The following is a 22,792-nucleotide window of genomic DNA, read 5'->3' as shown; positions in this document are numbered from 1 at the left end:
GAGGAGACCCTGGAGAGGTGGAGATATGAGAGGAGAGGAATGAAGGTCAATAGGACCACCAAGACAGAAGACGTGTGTGTGAATGAGAGAGAGGTCAATGGAATGGTGAGGATACAGGGAGGTGGATGAGTTTAAATACTTGGTATCAGCAGTACAGAGTAATGGGGATTGTGGAAGAGAGGTGAAAAAGAGAGTGCAGGCAGGGTGGAGTGGGTGCAGAAGAGTGTCAGGAGTGATTTGTGACAGACGGGTATCAGCAAGAGTGTAAGGGAAGGTCTACAGGACTGTAATGAGCTATGTTATGCTAGACAAAGAGCCCGTTTCGACAACGTAAGATGAAACGGGCACGAGTGGAATAGTGTAATATATAATAAGTATAAGCACCACAAACCTGATATAGGTGTATTGAATGAATGCGTAATTAGGCCTTGAGCTGTAGTCGAAATCGCCTTTCGGGCCTCTAGAGCTTTAATCGAAGTCGCCTTTCGCTTTGAATTTTTGCGGCCGTAAATCCGCCGCCTCCCGCGATGTTGGGGTTCGATGTCGGTCGAAGTTGCCTTTCTCTTTGAATTTTCGCGGCCATAGTCACCTTTCTCTTTGAATTTTCACAGCCGTAAATCCGCTGCCTGCCACGATGTCGGTCTCGTAAGGTTTTTCAGGCAGCTGCGCAGAAGGCGACTGCACATTCGGCTTCGGACATGCGCAGAAGGCGACTGCACATTCGGCTTCGGACGGACGTGAGTGAGTGAGTGAGTGAGTGAGTGAGTGAGTGAGGAGACTGGCGAATTATGTATTAAGATGGGTTGGAGACGGTGGCACAGGAGACAGAGCTGGAGGTGGCAGAGTTAAAGATGCTAAGATTTGCATTGGGTGTGACGAGGATGGACAGGATTAGAAATGAGGACATTAGAGGGTGAGCTCAGGTGGGACAGTTAGGAGACAAAGTCAGAGAGGTGAGATTACGTTGGTTTAGACACGTGCAGAGGAGAGATGAGGAGTATATTGAGAGAAGGATGCTAAGGATAGAGCTGCCAGGGAAGGGGAGAAGAGGAAGGCCTAAGAGAAGGTGGTGAGAGAGGACATGCAGGTGATGGGGGTAACCGAGCAAGATGCAGAAGACAAGACAATATGGAAGAAGATGATGAGCTGTGGCAACCCCTAACGGGAGGAGCCGGAAGAAGAATAAGAAGACAGACATTTATTTATTTATATAAACCTAGAAGGGATGGTGAAGAACCCTTTAATTTATGATTTTACGACCGGTTTTCTACCCAATTACCATTAATATGAATTGTAACAAAGATTATAACATTTTGCAATATAACAAAAATATAAAATGATCAAAATATTACAGAAAAAAGTGTCATTAATGTTGTTTCATATTTATGAATATCACATCTCTTATTATATGTTTTCAAAACTGTATTTGCCGTATCTTCATATTATATTATTTAATTAACATTTTCTGTTAAGTGATTTCTTTGTCAGTACTTCAACTGTCCTTTCCCTCTTTTGTTTCCATGTTCTTTGGAAGCTTGTTTAGACCAAATTAATGACTTTATGGGCTTCCTCCACATGAGTAGGAGTTCACTTTTTGAATAGGTTATAAGAAGAAGAAGGTACATGTTACAGTGGGGGCCATCATGATTTTAGGGAGGCCTAGGTGGGGCATGGCCAATAAAAGTTTGGGAACCAGTGCTTTAAAGGCTGCCTCAAAGCGATTATTTACACATTTCTCCTGGTCTTTAATATCCTGCCACAGCTTCTCGTTTGTCTTGTGTCTATCATTTATTTCTTTATTTCTTTTATGTCTTGAGCGGTGGCCATTGCAGCGATCATTACCTTCAGTTCGGACAGATTGTTTCATCCTTCGTGCTCCATGGGTGAAGCGACAAGCCCAGTTAAAGTTGATGCTCCCGGCTCGCAAGTAGTAGATGAGAAAATCGGGAGGCCAGGCCATTTTCAGTTTCAATGAATCTTCTGGAATCGACGAGCTATCGTGACCCGAATCACTTGCACATTCGCTCTCGGCTGGAGACGATGCAGTGGCCCTGGGTCCCGCAAAATCTGTGCTTTCGCCCCGTCTGCTCCCGGTCAATCTCTGTAAGGCCGTACCTTGAACTTGGACTTGATGGCTATCTAGGCTTGGATGTAACTTTAGATTTCTTTTCCGTTTCTTTCTAAGCCCCTTCCTATATGCTTACATATACTGTAATAGAACCTCCTCGGGTTGGGTAAATACAGGATAACTCGGGATAATAAAAAAATAAGAGAAAAAATAACACGGAGTTCCGCTTCAGACGTCCATCTCCCATAACGAACGAGACCAACCAACTGATGCATTTAAATCTCAAAACGTTGCAAAAGCACTTCCAGTAATGCTCACTGGAGATGGTGTCCTGCCAAACCCTGGCTAGATAAATGGGCAAACACAGAAACTTCATAAAAATAAAAATGTTTTATGCTTAAAAAAATGCTCCGTAATACTCTGATGCTCCGAAGGGCACAATGGCAAACAAAGTCCAGATACAGAATCCCAAATCAAAAAATCCAATAATCACAATAAGCAAAAGGTACGGAAGAAAATCACAGAATTTTCCGACACTCCCTAGCGCATTCAGAATGATCTGCCTGGAACTATGGGAAACCATCTGGATTTGTAGGGCGGAGCGCAGTTCCTGACGGTGAGGGGTAGGTGGCCACAATTCTAGGGGGACCACCCACAAAAACACAAGGAAACATAAAGGGACCATGAAACTATATTAAAGTATGGGTTTGAATATGCATTTTAAAAATAATCAAATATATTAATATTAAAAGTTCTATAACATGTACAGTATATTTGTATATAATGTGCCTTTGTATGCTTCATTATTATTAATATTTTTGGCTTGCGGTGTGTCTGCAAAGCATTCAGTGCTTATGACTCATCCATTGACGCTCTTTCACAAAAATATACATGGAAAGTGACACGACCGATGAAAAAAGAGAGACAGGGACACTTCACATACCTGCCATGGAAATATGAAACCCGTACCACATCGCTCACGATTACTTTGTTACTATACTGCGTCTCCATTGGATTATGGTGAGAGGCAACAAAGAGAGCTGGAGATAATAACGTGAGACGAGAATCGTAATTAGAGCCAAGCCAGGTTGAAATCGGTAGATCAAAAAGAAACACGAGTGACCAAAACACACGGGCAAACCAAAAATCAAACTAAAAAAGAGGTCAAAAAACTGAAGCAAAACCTAGCTTTTGGCCTACGTGAATTGCAAATTCACTGCTGCTAAAGTTTATCCAACCGAGGGATACAAAAACACAGGGAGCAAAGTAAGAGCAGGATCAAAAACCCGACATGAAACATTGAACATGGCCAGGCTGACTACCGCTGTAGATCTATAAAGTTTATCCAACCACGAGGAGGAGGAGGAGGTTAGGAGCAGGCGATGATACAGCGCATTGCCGCACTCACCACACGACAAACCAACTCAGGACACCAGATTAGGACCTGAGTGCAGCCATGCAATGGGTGACACCTCAGCACCACACTTGTTCAGATGGAGTGGATCCAGTGTGAGGTTTTTTATGGTGGTTGGAGTGCCAATTCTGCCACCAACCCCCAGGTTTTTCCCTGCAGGTTGGACTGCCTACATGTCTGTCTGGATGCAGAGTAACGTCATACCCAGGACGGATGGAACCATGGGAATACCAAAAATCAAAACCAGCATCATACATATAGCGTCAATACCGTTTACATTACAGGTTCACTGATCGCAGTCACGTGACACAGCTCCCAAGTCACATAAACAAAAGAATGAAATACAACGAAATACAAAAAATACATTTTGTAAAGACAAACAAATAGTTAGCAACTCCCCCAAATCAATTTCACATAATAAAAAACTAACAAAAACTCATATATAGAAACACGTAACTACTACATGCTTAAGCACGTTAAACGCACTTCTTACTTTAGTCCTCCGCTCCGCTATTTGCCTTTCTGGTCCTTGGTTGCAGAAGACGTGGAGTCAGTGCCCATCTATGTTTATTTTACAGAATTTGAGGCACATTTAGTCTATTCATGTTTCACAAATGGAGTTACTGAATGGGCTAAATGTTGCATTGTAATGATCTTTACAGGCTGATTTATACGTCTGTTATGCACGAGCCATGAAAAGCAGTATATACTTCTGCATTGTGGCATACTGCAGACACAAGCCTGAACATTAGTTGGTGGTGTTCATATCATACAAGAAAAGTGGATGATGTGTTTCCTGTTGACGTTCTACAGTCAAGAAATCATGGCAACCAAAACTGAGCAAATCTTTCTGGAGTGTCCAATAATACATTGTGAATGACAAATGATTTCCCTTGAGCTACAAAGTGGAAAGAAAGGATTGTGTTGTCAGAGACGATGGAAGGTTAGAATATATTTAGGCATGGTGGTGGGGGGGTTTCCGTACTACGCAGTTACCAAACAGGCTGATCAGAGTCGAAACAGTCTGCGTAGGGCACAACGCGTACTCACATTTTTGAGCATCTGGCTACGCCGTAGGCTTGACACAGAGGTATACATCAGCCCTAAGGCCGGAGTTATACTTCACGTGATACACATGCTGCAGCAGACGCTCCTGCTATGCAAGCATTGAAGTGTTTATACTTGTGCGCGTACTTTACGTAAATCTGGAGGAATCCGCCGGGTGGCAGTGCGAGATATTATCACGGTGAGAACATGTTCGGCTTCTCTGTGTTGTGAATTGCCTAGAACACCCATTAAATTCCGATGACACCTTACCGCAATATCTCTGAAAAGGATGTTTATTGATTAAATCCAGGGATGTCTCTATTCCAGCAAGCATTGGGCACGAGTGAGAAACAATCCCTGGACGATGCCTCAGCTCATCGCAAGGTGAATACAAGCACACACATACACTAGCGTCATTTTAGCGGCACCGAATCCCCAAATCTGCATATCTTTGGAAGGAAACTGGAGCACACTGAGGAAACCCAGCAGGAAAACGTGTAAACTCCAGGCAGGGAATATCAGCGACGTGACTCCCTGCAAGACAGCAGCGCTAACGCTCTGCCACTGTGTCACTCCCATGTCTGTCATTATTAACAGTATCCATTGTTTAAACAAAATTACCGATTTACCTGTAAAATGTAATATACATACTTTAATGCTTTTCATCAAAGTATAAATCTAAGGATTCTAAATGTGCAGAGAGTTGGAATATCATACATTTAATGTGCTCAGTGTGGCGATCTATTGCTGGCGATTCGCTGCTGTCAGGAGCAGAGGAAGCCCTAGAAAAAAAGATGGCACAGAAGACGGCGTGTGAGAATTTTAAAACGCATCGTGTCATTACGATCGGGAATATGTGACGCTTGAATATAAAAGCACCACGAATACATTTGTATGTCGGCATTTTGCTTCACCACATCGAACCATTTATCAAATATCGAAGCGCGCACACCAATCTCATAGGATCCGCAAAGCGGCTTTCTGTCACCTGTAGATAGTAAACAGAGACTCTGACGTCACATTCCAACTTTTATCACAATGCGCCCCCCGACTTTTTGCTGGTACTGCAACTCGCACACGCGTCGCGTTAATTTCTGAGGACCTGCTCAGAGGACGCATCAAATGAACGCTCAGAACGCGTGGCGGCCATGATGTGGGTGCGTACGTGTTCTGAGCGCGAAGTATAAATGAGCCCTAAGTGTGCCCTCCTCATTAGATTTTTTTTATTTGGCAAACACTTTAATTAACAGCAAGTTAAAATTCTACTGCTATGTAAAAACATAGTATAGTTTATAAAAAAAATTATATTTTAAACATTTTATAGTTTATAAAAAAAAAAAAAACTGCTTATGGATGGTAAAGCAAATGCAGGGAGCAGCCCAATTAGATACATTTGTAGAGCATTACGCTGGTTGTCAAAGAATAATAGACAGGATTAAACTAAATGGGACTCTTTTCCCACTTTGCAGATGCAGCAAAAATATAACACATTTATTATTGTTAAGATGTCTTTATCCAAAGCAACTTACCAAGCAAGTTAAATACGTACAAGAATGAAGGTGCAAGCATCAAAATCATCCCATGTACCCCTAATGCATATTTTTCATGTCACCATTGTTTCAAGAATTCTGTGTCAAGCCAGCAGCCTCCATACAACACGAGTTGGCCCAAGTAGCTTTCCCAACACTGAAGATGCTCTTTAAAAGTGACAATTTAATAATAATAAAAGGAAAAACAGAAATATGGCACTTGTTTCTCATTGCTGTTTGCTACGATTAATTCTTTACATTTTGAATATAAAACAACAGCAAACCACGAATCTCAGGTTCAAGAGTGAAATGAAACTGGACCAGAGCCCAACGATACTTTTAGGGCATTGGAGACATGTTTAAAATCTGTTGTTAGTACCCCCGTTCACCGAAAAGAAGAGCAGTGCAGTAGAAAAATCTGTCCAGCTTATAAATGATGATACAAACTAACACTCAAAAAATGATAAAAACACACTTCCTGGGCATTATGTGCAAATCACGTGGACAATTCAGAAGTATTGCAGTATGGTGTGTCTGGAGTTACATGCTGCCAAAATTAGTCAGACATTTCCTAACCCGCTTCATCCTGAATAGAGTCATGGGGGTCTCTGCTGGTCTTATCCAAGCTAGCATAAGGCGCAAAGTGGAGAACAAACCCTGGACAGGGCGCCAGTCCATCACAGGGCACACACACACACTAGTGCAAGATACAAAATAATTAAAGAGCTTTTAGAATCGAATGTCAGTGTTTTTCTTTGAATAAGAATTTTTTCATATAATGTAGATTTGAATTATTCTTACAACCAATTGCATCTCAAATGTTATAAGTCACTTTGAATAAAAGTGTCAGACTAATAATAAGTAATAATAATAAACATTTGCAGGTATATTCACTGAATTTACAAACAACAGTGGAAACAGCTTGTGGATGGCCCCTTTCTGTTCCAGCATGACTCTGCCAATGTGTACAATGCCAGGTCAAAGACATGGAGGAACTTAAGTGGCCTGCACAGAGCCCTGACCTCAACCCTACTGAAATCCCCTGAGATGAATTTGAACGCCGATTGTTACCCAAGTCTTCTCATCCAGCACCCTCACAAATGCCCTTTTTGGCTGAACGGGCACAAACTCCCACAGCCATGCTGCAAATTCTTGTGGAAAGAAGAGTTGTGGCTGCTATACTGACTCCATATTAGTGCCCATGTTTTTAAAATGGGACATCCAACAAGCTCAATGTGGTGTGATGGTCAGGTGTCCACAAACTGTCAGCCATATACTGTACTCGGGGTTCGCTCCACGCTCCCATTCAGATTCTGGGAGCTGTGAACCCGACACCGTCGGTAATGTCACCGATGAGCTAGGCAGTGAGGCACAAACAATGAAACAAGGGGATGGTGCAAAAAGTGCAAAGTGCTTTTATTTAAAACCAACAAACAAAACGAAGTGTTCAACTTAAAGTGCAGTGCATCAAATCTTTAAATAAATAATCCAATAAGACAGAAGTGAATCCGTGGAGGTTAAAATCCATTAGAAAAAATCTTTAAAAAAATCATGAATTCCTCGGGAACCGATCCGCCACACTACCTCACCCCCTTTCTAAGCCGCGAAGGCGGCGATTATTTATTTAAAAAGTGGCCTTCTTGACATGAGTTGTGGCCCTGCTACACCACAGGGGGCTCTGCCCCCTGCTCACTTCACTTGCCCACCCCCAGGTTTGGTTATCCAGATATACAATTTAAAGAGATTGTTACTTTCATGGGAATTGTTACATACTCTTTTCATTGTATGGCTCCTCCGTGATCATAAATATACACCTGACCGAATTGGGGTTTCTTCGAAATTAAACTTGTCGTTGCTTTAATTGTTGCGGACCTCAGATTCTGAATGAGGAAGGTCCCGGCCCACAGCCACTCTGTTGGATTTGCATAAATACATCGGTACCGCAAGCGAACTGTGGTACTCGGTGTGATGAGAGAAGTCGCAAAATCATCCGGAAAGTTCAAGCAAATTATAGAAAACAACCAGATCTAAATTCGTGAAGTAATCCTCTCGTGGAAAGTGGACAGACATACAGACAGAATGCACTTAGACCACGAAATGTTTAAAACCGTTTCTTAGCGAGCACCTATGGGCCAACGGTAACCGACATTCCAAATTTCACGTCCTCGTGGTTTGGGAGATTTTGTAATGAGTGAGTCAGCGGTATTTGGCTTTTATATATATATATAATTACTAGGGGGCTCCACCTCCTGCTCACTTCGCTCGCCCACCCCCGGGTTTGGTTATCCAGATATACAATTTAAAGAGATTGTTATTTTCATGGGAATTGTCACATACTCTTTGGATTCTAAGTTGTATCGCTCCTCCGTGATCATAAATATACACCTGACTGAATTGGGGTTTCTTCAAAATTAAACTTGTCGTTGCTTTAATTGTTGCGGATCTCAGATTCTCATAGCGTATGGTCCATAATCTACGTTTTAAGCATTGCATGATGCGATCGTGAAAAGATTATTGTGGACTCGGATATTTTGCCTGTAGTGTTTATGGGTTTCAACTTCACCAAACACCAAATCTTTTATTTCTTGCAGATACGCCTCTTCATTGGGTAGAAACACTACTGATGGCAACACGAATTAGACGATCTACAAGTCTCCGACTTAAACTTTAAAGCCTTACAATATCTACATCCATCCATCCATTTTCAAACCCGCTGAATCCGAACATGTCATATCACTTATGTCCATATATTCAATCTCTATTTGCTGTTCTGTTATTTCACTGAGTAATAATTTCCGTTTCATTGTGCTAATGCGATCTTTACTTTCTTTTTTGATACTTTTGAATTTTACTACTTTTATATTCTGTAACTTGTGCCGCATGTGTATCGCACCATTGTTTTTTTGAGCCTTTCGAATTCCACTGCTTTCATAATCTCTAACCTGCTCTGCATGTGTGTCGCACCAACGTTTATGAACGTCTTTATGAAGTCTTTTCTTTCTGACCCCGATTGGACCTACGAGGTTTTCAATTCCACTTGTCCGGGCTGATTATTACTTTCCTTATTTTCAGAAATTGCACATAACTGCTCTTTCTTCTTCGCTTAGTCGTTGACATGCCATCTTAAATGTATAAACTTTTTAAGAGCTGGGAGCTCATGAAGTGTGTCTGCCAAAAGCATTCCAACAACTGCGAGGTTAGATGTCCGTGATCTTTCTTTAAATTGTTTGTAAGTAGGGGGTGATGTGCAAAAATGACCGTCTCACGGGTCTTGCTTCCAAAGGTTGTAATGTCTAGTCTCGTGTGACGTCAAAGTGTCTCTCCGAGATGATCACGTCTTGACCCAAGACTTTTTTTATTATAACAGAGAGATATACAAGACATTCTGTATCGCAGTGGGCCAGAGCCTCTCCCAGCCGAACTGAACACAAGGCAGGAACAACGGGCACCAGTGCATCACAGGGCCTACACACACACACACACACACAAGGCGTGTTTGTAATCGCTGATCAACATAACCGGCATGTCTTTGGTGATATGGGAATAAAAGTCGAGTAGCAGGAGGAAAACTCATGGAGACATGTGGAGAACCTGCAGAGTCCATACTGACAACAAGCAGGCGCAGAGTTTAACATGGGATACCAGCCATTGTCACTATCTCTCTGTATATATATATTTACATATATATATATATATACATGTTTACACATATATATATATATATATATACAGTATATATTGTACATATATTATTATATTATATATATATATATATATATATATATATATATATATATATATATATATATATATAAATACACACATACAGTGACCTCCATAATGTTTGGGACAAAGTCACATTATTTTCACTGATTTCCCCCTTTGCTCCACAGTTCAAAATTATAAACCATAATATATAGGTGATTACGCGAGATTTGTAATTTGAGCACTTACGAGATTGTAACTAAGTGCACTGTGCCGCTGTGACATGCCCTTGAGTTAATAAAGTTAATAAAGCGATTGTAATAATCGCAACCTGCATGTCTTTGTCCATAACAAACAACTGTAAACCTACTTTTGCCCACCTTGTATGTATATATACTGTATATATATATATGTTACCAACAATGTATGAAAAGCAGGCATTGTATAGAATGCCGAAAATTGGATGTCAAAGTATGAAACGATTAATATGTCACGCATTTTCTAGGCATTCTAAGCAATGCCAAAAGACCATAGTTTGCCTAAACAGCGTTTGTCATTCCATATAATGCCTAGTGTGATAAGGACGCAATATAGCGCCCGACCCGGCACAGACTGTCACAGAGGCACATGTAAAAGCACAAGAAGACTTTCATTTTTCTTCAGCTGGAGGGCACGTCTTCTCCGTGAACCCCACAGGCAATACACACTCCCAAAAGCACTTAAACCACAGATCAAACACTCCTCCTCTAGCACCACCACCACTCCTCCCAGGCAACCTCATCCTCCTCCTCCCGATTCTGGCTCCTGAGTGGTGGTTGCCGGCCCTTTCTATAGCCCACCCGGAAGTGCTCCGGGTGCTTGATCACCTGTTTCTAATTGCTGTAGACTCATCCAGGCTTAGGGACCCATGCAGCAAACCCCTGGCGGCCACCACAGATCCCAACAGGGCTGTGGAGAACTCCATTTCCCATGGAGCCCTGCGAGAAACTGAGGCACCATTGTCTGCTAGTGAGACTGCCACCAAGTGTCCTGGGGGAGGTATTGAGCAGTCCATGGTTGCTTCCCTGGAACATACATTGAAGGCGCGTCCCGGCCAGGCATGGACCCGGCCACCCGCCACACTATGTATTACACACAATGCCTAGGGAGAGTATGTATAATACAGTTGACCCTTGACTTATGAACTCAATTCGTTCGTGAGGGCTGGTTGTAACTCAAGTTGGTTGTAAGTCAAGACTATTTTTCCCATAAGAAATAATGGAAATACCCATAATGTGTTATGAACCACCCACAGCAACACTTAACTTTTTTTAATAGAAAAGGGTTGTATAATGTGCATAATTTACCAAAAACGCCAATACTTTTTCTAATGTACTAACCAAAAAGTTATAAAAAGTGCCTAGCCTACCAGAAACAACAATTTCTTACTGTACTCACCATTTAAGTTGACATCTTTGGCTTGCAGGAAGGGAGGAGGAGGAGGAGAATGAAATGGAAGGTGGTTATTGTTTGCAAGGAGTTTCCTTATACAAATCTTTTCTTTGTAAAATTGTCGAGATGGTGGATTTCGACATGCTGTACATATTAGCGAGATTGGTCACACGAACACCACTCTCATATTTCCACACAATTTCCTTCTTCGTTTCGATTGTGATCGCTTTTTTTACCTTCGTTACCTTCGCTTCCTTCCTTAGCAATTATCGAAATAAATTATATAAAGCACTGCACTGACCGAAATTATGTCCACAAACACATGTATCTGGGCTCCGACTGACGCTTACAAACGCTCTCGGCTGTTTCTTTACAATCGTGCAAGCGGATACACGTGACCGCATTCGGGTCGTAACGCAAGATGCTGGTCGTAATTCAAAACAAAAATTTTGGTCATAAAGCAAGTTGTTTTCACGTCAGGCCGGTCATACATCAAGGGTCAACTGTGTTAAAATAATTCGGATATTTCATACTTTGCCTAAACACACCAGATATTCTATACAATGCCTGCATTTCATACATTGCTGGTAACATATATATACATCCATCCATCCATTTTCCAACCTGCTGAATCTGAACACAGGGTCACGGGGGTCTGCTGGAGCCAATCCCAGCCAACACAGGGCACAAGGCAGGAACCAATCCCAGGCAGGGTGCCAATCCACCGCAGGACACACACAAACACACCCACACACCAAGCACACACTAGGGCCAATTTAGAATCGCCAATCCACCTAACCAGCATGTCTTTGGACTGTGGGAGGAAACCGGAGCGCTCGGAGGAAACCCACGCAGACACGGGGAGAACATGCAAACTCCACGCAGGGTGGACCCGGGAAGCGAACCCAGGTCCCCAGGTCTCCCAACTGCGAGGCAGCAGCGCTACCCACTGCGCCACCGTGCTGCTATATATATATATATATATATATATATATATATATATATATATATATATATAGCGAGAGAGAGAAATAGTATATTATTAATGTGAGTCTTACAAATAAAATAAATAACCACCACTGCAATGTGATAAACATAATTCAAATTATACAAAAAGAGATACAACAACATATTTAAAGTTTTATGCAATTGATGGAAGAAGTAACTCTGTATACAGTATATATATATATATATATATATATATATATATATATATATATATATATATATGTCTGCATGTGTGTGTTTGTAGGGTTATAAGGTCAACATTGATAGATAGATAGATAGATAGATAGATAGATAGATAGATAGATAGATAGATAGATAGATAGATAGATAGATAGATAGATAGATAGATAGATAGATACTTTATTAATCCCAATGGGAAATTCACATTATTCAGCAGCAGCATACTGATACAATAAATAATATTAAATTAAAGAATGATAATAATACAGGTGAAAAAACAGACAATAACTTTGTATAATGTTAAACGTTAACGTTTACCCCCCCCCTGGTGGAATTAAAGAGTCGCGTAGTTTGGGGGAGGAACGATCTCCTCAATCTGTCTGTGGAGCAGGACGGTGACAGCAGTCTGTCGCTGAAGCTGCTCTTCTGTCTGGAGATAACATTATTTAGTGGATGCAGTGGATTCTCCATAATTGATAGGAGTCTGCTCAGCGCCCTTCGCTCTGCCACAGATGTTAAACTGTCCAGCTCCATGCCAACAATAGAGCCTGCCTTCCTCACCAGTTTGTCCAGGCGTGAGGCGTCTTTCCTCTTAATGCTGCCTCCCCAGCACACCACTGCGTAGAAGAGGGCGCTCGCCACAACTGTTTGATAGAACATCTGCAGCATCTTATTGCATATGTTGAAGGAAGCCAGCCTTCTAAGGAAGTATAACCGGCTTTGTCCTTTCTTGCACAGCGCATCAGTATTGGCAGTCCAGTCTAATTTATCATCCAGCTGCACTCCCAGATATTTATAGGTCTGCACCATCTGCACACAGTCACCTTTGATGATCACTGGGTCTATGAGGGGTCTGGGCCTCCTAAAATCCACCACCAGCTCCTTGGTTTTGCTGGTGTTCAGGTGTAGGTGGTTTGAGTCGCACCATTTAACAAAGTCATTGATTAGGTCCCTATACTCCTCCTCCAGCCCATTCCTGATACAGCCCACGATAGCAGTGTCATCAGCGAACTTTTGCACATGGCAGGACTCCGAGTTGTATTGGAAGTCCGATGTATATAGGCTGATCAGGACCGGAGAAAGTACAGTCCCTTGTGGCGCTCCTGTGTTGCTGACCACAATGTCAGACCTGCAGTTCCCAAGACGCACATACTGAGGTCTGTTTGTAAGATAGTCCACGATCCATGCCACTAGGTATGAATCTAATCCCATCTCTGTCAGCTTGTCCCTAAGGAGCAGAGGTTGGATTGTGTTGAAGGCGCTAGAGAAGTCTAGAAACATAATTCTTACAGCACCACTGCCTCTGTCCAAGTGAGAGAGGGATCGATGTAGCATATAGATGATGGCATCTTCCGCTCCCACCTTCTCCTGATATGCAAACTGCAGAGGGTCAAGGGCGTGTTGAACCTGTGGCCTAAGGTGGTGAAGCAGCAGCCTCTCCATGGTCTTCATCACATGTGATGTCAGAGCAACAGGCCGAAAGTCATTCAGCTCACTAGGACGTGATACCTTTGGGATTGGGGTGATACAAGATGTTTTCCAAAGCCTCGGGACTCTCCCCTGTTCCAGGCTTAGGTTGAAGATGCGCTGTAGAGGACCCCCCAGCTCCGATGCACAGACCTTCAGCAGTCGTGGCGATACTCCATCTGGACCCGCTGCTTTGCTGGCACGAAGTCTCCTCAGCTCTCTGCTCACTTGCGCTGTTGTAATTATGGGTGGGGATGTCTTTCCTATGCTGGTATCAGCAGAAGGATGTGTGGAGGGTGCAGTACTCCGAGGTGAGAGTGAGAGTGGGTTAGGGTGGTCAAACCTGTTAAAAAAGTTGTTCATTTGGTTTGCTCTCTTCACGTCTCTCTCGATGGTGGTACCCCGCTTCGAGCTGCAGCCAGTGATGATCTTCATCCCATCCCACACTTCCTTCATGCTATTATTCTGCAACTTCTGCTCCAGCTTTCTCCTGTACTGCTCCTTCGCCGCCCTGAGTTGGACTCGGAGTTCCTTCTGCACGCGCTTGAGCTCATGCTGATCACCGTCTTTAAAAGCCCTTTTCTTCTGATTCAAAAGGCCCTTGATGTCACTTGTAATCCATGGCTTGTTGTTAGCATAGCAGCGTACTGTTCTTACTGGAACTACAATGTCCATACAGAAGTTGATGTAGTCAGTAGTGCAGTCAACAACTTCCTCAATGTTCTCACTATGAGATCCCTGCAGGATATCCCAGTCTGTAGTTCCAAAACATTCTCTCAGAGCATTCTCAGCCTCCGGAGTCCACTTCCTGAATGATCGTGTGGTTACAGGTAGGACTCTCACTTTTGGTTTGTAGTGAGGCTGAAGCAGAACCAGGTTATGATCTGCTTTCCCAAGCGCAGGCAGCGGGGTGGCACTGTATGTGTCTTTAACGTTTGCATACAGTAAATCAATAGTCTTATTTCCCCGGGTGTTACAGTGCACATACTGGGAGAATGCAGGTAATGTTTTGTCCAGCGTCACATGGTTAAAGTCTCCAGCGATTAGCACAAGCGCCTCAGGGTGCTGCGTTTGTAACTTAGCAACAGCGGAATGGATGATGTCACTCGCTGACTCCTCGTCTGCCCGAGGAGGGATGTACACGATGACAACAATGACGTGTCCAAACTCTCTGGGCAAATAGTAGGGACGTAAACTTACGGCCAACAGTTCGATGTCCCTGCAGCAAGTGGAGATTTTGACGTTAACATGTCCAGAGTGACACCACCGTGTATTAACATTGTCTGGTATACAGACTGAGTGTGTGTGTGTGTGTGTGTGTGTGCAGTACACAAACTATAAATACAGTTAGATTTTCAGTTATGAAACGTTTAACATTATTAAATTTCATTGAAATACTAATTATATATTTTATTCAACATTAGTATAACAACTACAGCAATCATACATTATTAAACGCCCTACAAGCAAAACGTCTCTGTTACATATTTGTATGTGTAAGTATATCCGGTATGCACAAATAAGCATCTTATAAATAAAATATCAATATTATTGAACTACACCGCAGTACATATCAGTCCAGGTAAACAAAATTTAAACACAACAAAAGCTGGATTGGTATTTATTAAGAAATTCCTTTTATGATATTGGATTAAGTAGGTTAAATCAATGGATGGATGGACCTTTAACACATTTTGCTGTATGTATGTGGCCTTACGTATGTCTGCATAAATGTGTGCTAAATGAGTATGGGTGTTATAGTCAAAATTTACATTTATTATTAATTAAAAAAAAACATTCTCAAGCCAAAATAAGTTAAGATGGTGTAATATTTAAAATGCAGCACCATTAAAGCAATTATACTGGCATGAATTATTAAAGCTCGTACTTGCAAAAAGTCCACAGTGATGTCGTACTGTATACTGACATGTATTACCAAATCTATTATGCCACACTTGGCTACCACAGTCTATATGTATGTGATTGATTGTATAGATTGATATTGTAGATGGTACACTTGACGATAGCCTTACAGCCAGATGTTGCGTCTTTCTCCATCTTTCCTTCTCAGTGTTAGCAAAAAACCTGAGGACTTTCTTTACTTTGAAGATGCACACTGAAGTGACCCTACACTACCTCCATAGATAGATAGAGTACATACCAAAAAGCATGTCACTATTTCACTACATATTGTACTTTTTAAGTGACAAATAAAATGTGAGATTCATATATATATATATATATATATAAGACGGACAATCAAAACGTTTCCGCACTTTCATATTTTCGTTGGAAATGGTGAAGGCGGGAGGAGTAGTAATTGGGCATTAAAGAGTTGGTATGACGCTGGGACAATTGCACTGCAAATGAAGGTGACTGTGTAGAAATGGGATGTTATTTGGGTTTGAAATTCTTAATTAATAGAGATAAAAAAGTGCAGAAACTTTTTGAATGTCCCTCGTGTGTGTGTGTGTGTGTGTGTGTGTATATATATATATATATATTTATGTATAATAATTCTTTGCATTTATATAGCGATTTTCTCACTACTCAAAGCGCTCAGCAATTCCAGGTTAAGGGCCTTGCTGAAGGGCCCAACAAAGCAGAGTCCCTACTGGCATTTACGGGATTCGAACCGGCAACCTTCCGATTGCCAGTGCAGATCCCTACCCTCAGAGCAACCATACATAAAGTAAAAACCTGAAATTGTTAAAATCTTACATTACTATAAGGCTATAAAACCCTATAATGTTCCACCACACTAGGTCTGGCTACAAATACTATAACACTTGACTGCATTAGTATGCATTGTTAGTATTCTTATTGACAATATAATATAACAACATATCTATAGCTTTGTAAAATGAAGTTTCTAATAATTACAAAGTCCACATTCTCATAATGAAGTAAACCCACGTCTGTGTGTCGTGACGGGTCTGTGAGGTCTGCTTTACTTAGATTACAGGACCTGAGCTGGCCTCGGTTAAAAGGCTCCACTTCTTTAATACTCAGGGCACACTCGTATTAATGCACTGCACAAAACATCTCTAAGCACAAACTGCACATTCTTAAAATAAAACTAATGATTTCCTTTACAAGATGCATTGAATGTGAAACAACTCGGCCACGCTTGCACCCAGCTGTTGCACGCTGTACTACAGTGAGCAGCTTCATCTACTGGAAACTTTTACACGGCCCGATTTGATACAATGGGGTGCACCACCAAACCAGCTTAACGGTGAAAGTCCTGCTTATAACATCTAATGGTTCAGCCAAAGATCTTCTACACTTAAAAAATCAGCACTAATGTTGGAGTGAATTTGTACTTTTCAGTATTGTTGTACCTGAAACACAGCCAGTGATATAATAAACATATTAGTTACACCCTACACAGTAAATCATCTCTTATGTGAAATATCTTCCTTTATTCAATTTCATAATAAGTCTACAATTAAGATTTTAGTATAATAAATTGGAATATAATAAAAAATATAATATAATTTCATAACTCCAATGTGAAATATCTTTTTGGCAAATAAAATAATGCATACAGACTTAATATTGAGATGTGAAGGTATTAGTTTAATAAGTTAGAATATAATAATAAATATAAGAGTTTCACAGCTTCTTTGTTTTCAAATAGGATGTATACAGTCTTAATATTCATATATGAAGGCATTATTGTAATAAATTGGAATATAATAATAAATAATACAATTTCACAACTCCAATGTGAAATATTGTTTTCAAATATAATAATGTATGTAAGACTTAGTATTCAAATATGATGATATTAGCACAATAAATTGGAATATAATAATAAAAAGAATACAATTTCGCAACTTCAGTGTGAAATATTTTTCTTTTCAAATATAATAATGCATGTACACTTAATATTCAAATATGATGATATTAGCATAATAAATTGGAATATAATAATAAATAATACAATTTCACAACTCCCATGTGAAACATTGTTTTCAAATATAATAATGCATGTAAGACTTAATATTCAAATATGACGATATTAGCATAATAAATTGGAATATAATAATAAAAATACAATTTCACAACTTCAGTGTGAAATATTTTTGTTTTCAAATATAATAATGCATGTACACTTAATATTCAAATATGACGATATTAGCATAATAAATTGGAATATAACAATAAAAGTAATACAATTTCACAACTACAGTGTGAAATATTGTTTTCAAATATAATAATGCATGTAAGACTTAATATTCAAATATGACGATATTAGCATAATAAATTGGAATATAACAATAAACAAAAATACAATTTCACAACTTCAGTGTGAAATATTTTTGTTTTCAAATATAATAATGCATGTACACTTAATATTCAAATATGACGATATTAGCATAATAAATTGGAATATAATAATAAAAATATTACAATTTCACAACTCCAAAGTGAAATATCTTTGTTTTCAAATATAGTAATGCATGTACACTTAATACTCAGATATGACGATATTAGTATAATAAATTGGAATATAATAATAAAAATAATACAATTTCACAACTCCAATCTGAAATATTGTTTTCAAATATAGTAATGCATGTACACTTAATATTCAAATATGATGATATTAGCATAATAAATTGGAATATAATAATAAAAATAATGCAATTTCACAGCTCCAAAGTGAAATATCTTTGTTTTCAAATATAATAATGCATGTACACTTAATACTCAGATATGACGATATTAGTATAATAAATTGGAATATAATAATAAAAATAATACAACTTCACAACTTCAGTGTGAGATATATTTGTTTTCAAATACAATAATGCATGTTGTCTTAATATTCAAATATGAAGATAATTTGTATAATAAACTGGAATACAATTATAAATATACCACAATTCCAAAACTCCAATGTGAAATATCAATATGTTTGCAAATGTACTAATGAATATAGGATTTCTATTTAAATATTTAGACATCAGTCTACAAATACGGACTGTAATTGCAGATGTGACATAAGCTGGAAGCCCCCCGAGTTTTCCATGTCGGCGTCCATCACCAAAGGTGCAGCAGCTGAACTCAACATCTTAACACGTAAACTGACCTGCAGTGTGAGACACGGAGGTGCCGCTCTGACACACCCGATTGTCACCAAGGACACACTTAACGTCCTGCTATAATTATTTGATCGGACTTAACAACAGATAAAAACTTTTTAGTGCAGTAAAACCTCGAGATGCGCTACAAGGCATGGCGCAAGTCCTGCTGTCTGCTCTCTAAATACTTGCAGGCAAACAGCTGACACTTAACGACAAATGTATTGTTTAACATTTGCCAAATTTCTTATAAACGAAAAGTGTACATGATAATAATATAAAAGTTCTTTCCGTATTAATTATAAAACTCCTTCCAGGTAAAGTTTCATATTGACACAATGCGTTAAGGTTTCGTGCTTTGCTTAAATACACGCTGTTCACAATTCGAATGCTTTATTATGCTTCTTATAAGAAACCCCTCCGCACCTTTATAATAAACTGCTGCTCATCCCCAAATATCTCTAAAGTTTAAACGCGCACTTTTCTAAACGCTAAGTCAGTGCCCGATCTTTTAATTGTGACAAGGTTCATAAAGACCTCGCAATCGTGTTGCGTCTATTATATTAAATATAAGGGCACGCGCTGCTTCTCTATTTTCAGTAAAATGTCCCCCACTTTTCCAGCTTGTCAGATTTTTCCACTCGCTTTCGTTCCTAATTCAGCGCCACTGGACAGCCCGGCTACCTTTCTCTTTCTCTGGACAGACGCCGTCCGCCACTCGCCGCTCGTTACATTTCACGTCATCCGACCTTAACGAGACGTCTCCGCGGTTACAAAGTCTACCTGGCGAGCGGAACGTGTGCCCCCCCCCCCCCCCCCAGCCGTGTACAGTAGTTTGATGAGGCAGGGGGGTATCCACATTGTCTTCTATGACTTATTCAGATAGGTAACACAGTAATGCCTTGTCGTTGAATCCCCCCATTCCGACACAGGACCCCCGCTGAGTTCGCTTCCACTAGCGGACACATTGCGCCGCTTCGTCCCCCTGATCGAGAGGGGACTCTCAAACTTCTTGGGGGGGGGGGGAGTAATACAGTAAGAATCATTAAAAAAGAGTCACGAGAAGGCGACGAAGGTCTCTGTCACGCTGTCCGTGTCCCGGACCCGGACAGGCAGGCGCTGCACTCCCAGAGGCCATCACACTCGTCTCAAGCACAACAAGCAGCAGCAAAACAAGAAATGTTTCTCAAAGTTTAGAGAGGCACACAAATCGGACATGAAAAGATCCAAAAAATGCGAAAGTTGTAAGTGGGCTCATATTTACCATTTGTGCATGTTGTCTCGCTGCTCCCGCGGCTGCTCGCTTCGCCTCCTCCGAGTCAGCTTCGCCCTCAGGTGGGGAACTTTTTCACTTTCAGTCTCTGAAGAAATTAAAGGAGGAGAAGAAGAAGAAAAAAAAAACGTCTCAAGGTGTCGCCTGTGCCGGCGTTCACCCTCGTGTTGCTTCACTTTTTTGCCTCAATTTTATTTTTAAGTGTGGGAGGGTGTGGGGGGCACTGGTCGTTTTCTGACACCCAGGGAGGGGGGTGGTGGTGGTGGTCGCGAGGTGGCTTAAAGTTGCCGCTGTGCTGCTTTTTTTTTTCCAGAGTTACAAAATGTTGAGGAGGACATGCAAAACCAAAAAAAAAAAAAAACTGAGGAGGATGGCGATGTCTGTCTTGGGACGGGGGGGGGGGAGTGTTCTCTCAAATTTCCGACAAATCAGTGAGAAATCGGCGCTGCACCCATCATCTACAAGAAGCAGGAGAGTTCTGATAAAGAAAATAAATACGATACGAAATGACACGAAGCCAAAGCTGAACACCGCCGCGGAACAAGAAGAGTCGCGCCGCGTCTGCAGCTTCGGAGGACGGATCGGGACGGGGGGGCCAGCGATCGGCGACTCACTCGAGGAGCTCACGGCTTCCTCCGGAATGCCACACCACCGCCGCCGCCGCTTTCCCGTCTAACTTTTTTTTTTTTTTTTTTGGCCGCCACTGTGTTTGGCGTGCAGGCTGAAGAGTCACATCTGTGAGTGACACGGAGCCAGCTGAGTTAAACCCTTCCCCGCGGGCACGAGGAGTTAGCGGAGCCCGAACTGACAGACAAGCATAGCGGCAGCCGATGGCCTGCGGGGCCGAAAGGAAAAGGGTGTGCGTGTGTGTTGTAGGCGGGGGGGGGGGGGACGTGTAGGGGCAACAGGGGAAGATTACAGAAAATTGTGTTTCAGTGTAAACGTTAACAGCACGCCGTGATTCAGAGACCGAGTCAACCAACTCCCACAAGTCAGCCCTAACCCGATTTGGTTTTACTGTGCCGATCATTGTAGTTTATGGCGCACGAGGAGCCAACACTCTACAGCTCCGTATGTGGATCGTGCGGGTTCCGTAAACGGACGGATGAATGGATGGCAAGCACGGACAGCTGAAGTGAATCACTTAGATTCTCACGTTGAGTCAGTGGTGAGACTGATTTGCAAGTGGTGTCTTTCCGAGGTGAACATCGTGCCAAGTGTTTAGCAGGCGTAGCGTAACGCTTTGCGTTTGTCTGCCTTTGGAACAAGCAAGGAGTCACGCGGGTGGTCAGTTAGCCGACCACCATCTCACGGCGTGGGCCTACAGCGGAACGTCTTCATCATATTGGGCCTGACGGGGAAGGTGAGGTGGAGCACGACTAATTAGTCCCGATTTACACCGGGACTGTCCCGACCAATCATTTAAAAGCAGTATGTCCGGGTTTATACAGGCTGCTCATCTAATGGAAGTGTAGTCGTTCAGCAAACATGGCTCAGCCGACACAGACAGCGTAATAGCGCTCGGAAATCCATGGAAAGGGACCGCCTAAGTACTTCCATTTCATGTACGGGTAACTGCGCTCAAAATTTCAGGTGGACCCCCCCCCCCCCCCCCCCGAAATTCCAAGGGGGCACCCCGATCACACTCACAGCCAACACGACCACGCTCTTCCATGGATAATTGTGTGCTCAAAACTCCTGGGGGAGCGCCCCCACCCAAAAAAAAAAAACTCCAAAGAGGCAACACAAAAACCCCCAGGTGTCTGGTCACACTTACAGGTAATCTAACTTAGACACCATTAAAATATCCGACTACGCCACCCAGTTTTATTAAGAGACTGGGAACTCCTGAAATTTACCAATAATAGCACACAGGTTTCTTTAAATTGGGCGGTGAGTAAACACACAATGAAAGACACAACAGTAATTTCAGAAAAAGGCAACAGTAAGTTCTATTGTACAAGACAATATAAGGTACATTAAAAAGATAAACGAACATAACAGAAACTAAACATATCAGGAATTAATTTCCTTTTTTTTAAAAGGAAAATACACAGTCCACACTCTAAAAGTCCGTAAAAACAAGAATTGGAGGATACACCCTTTAGTGGTGCAGAGTCCAGTTTGGGCACTGTGTTACCCCAACACTTAATTGTTCATGGATGCACTCTGTTCCCCAGCAGAAGTTTGTGTCAAATTGTTGACTCCCTGTCAGCGTCTCTTCGTTGTTCCTTTTTCTTCCACTCTGGGCTCCTTGTGTTGCTGGGACCTAGGCACGCCTCATTCCTCGTCTGTCAGCTTCGCTTGGTCCTCTCATGCGGCTTCCCTCTTTCGCTGGACCCACAACTGGCGTCTTCTTGTGGAGCTGTCTCTTCCTCCCTGGAAGTAAATGTTGCCGTCCTTGTGCCTCACGTCGTGCCAGCCAGGTACCCTTGTCTGCCTGCGAGCCCCTGTGCCCTGTCCGAGTGTCTTGGCAGCGTTTCCTGTGGACTCTTCCCTTCTGCTGGCCAGCAGTTTATATTTACTTCAGCCCCTGCTGTTGTCAGTCCTGGACAAACAGTTTAATCAATGGCACAT

General features: G+C 41.7%; 1 protein-coding gene across 3 annotated transcripts in view; it reads right to left on the bottom strand.

The window, feature by feature from the left end:
- The window catches only part of bnc2 (basonuclin 2), a 766,921-nt gene extending 746,356 nt beyond the window's left edge, over positions 1 to 20,565 (bottom strand). For 2 of the 3 annotated variants that reach the window (XR_003716780.2, XM_051929900.1), the window contains exon 1: positions 20,207 to 20,564. Coding sequence is in view for 2 of the 3 variants with exons in the window: in XM_051929900.1 (XP_051785860.1) it covers positions 20,207 to 20,209 (3 nt within the window). In the remaining variant the exon portion in view is untranslated. Of the gene's footprint in view, positions 1 to 20,206 lie in introns of all 3 variants that reach the window. The other variant, XM_028805854.2, reaches the window with a different exon arrangement.
- Positions 20,566 to 22,792: the final 2,227 nt, after the last annotated feature.

This window comes from Erpetoichthys calabaricus, chromosome 7 (genome assembly GCF_900747795.2).
Source record: "Erpetoichthys calabaricus chromosome 7, fErpCal1.3, whole genome shotgun sequence".
Classification (NCBI taxonomy): Eukaryota; Metazoa; Chordata; class Cladistia; order Polypteriformes; family Polypteridae; genus Erpetoichthys; species Erpetoichthys calabaricus.
The sequence above is the reverse complement of the archived record's forward strand: the minus strand, read 5'-3'. Positions and strand labels throughout refer to the sequence as shown.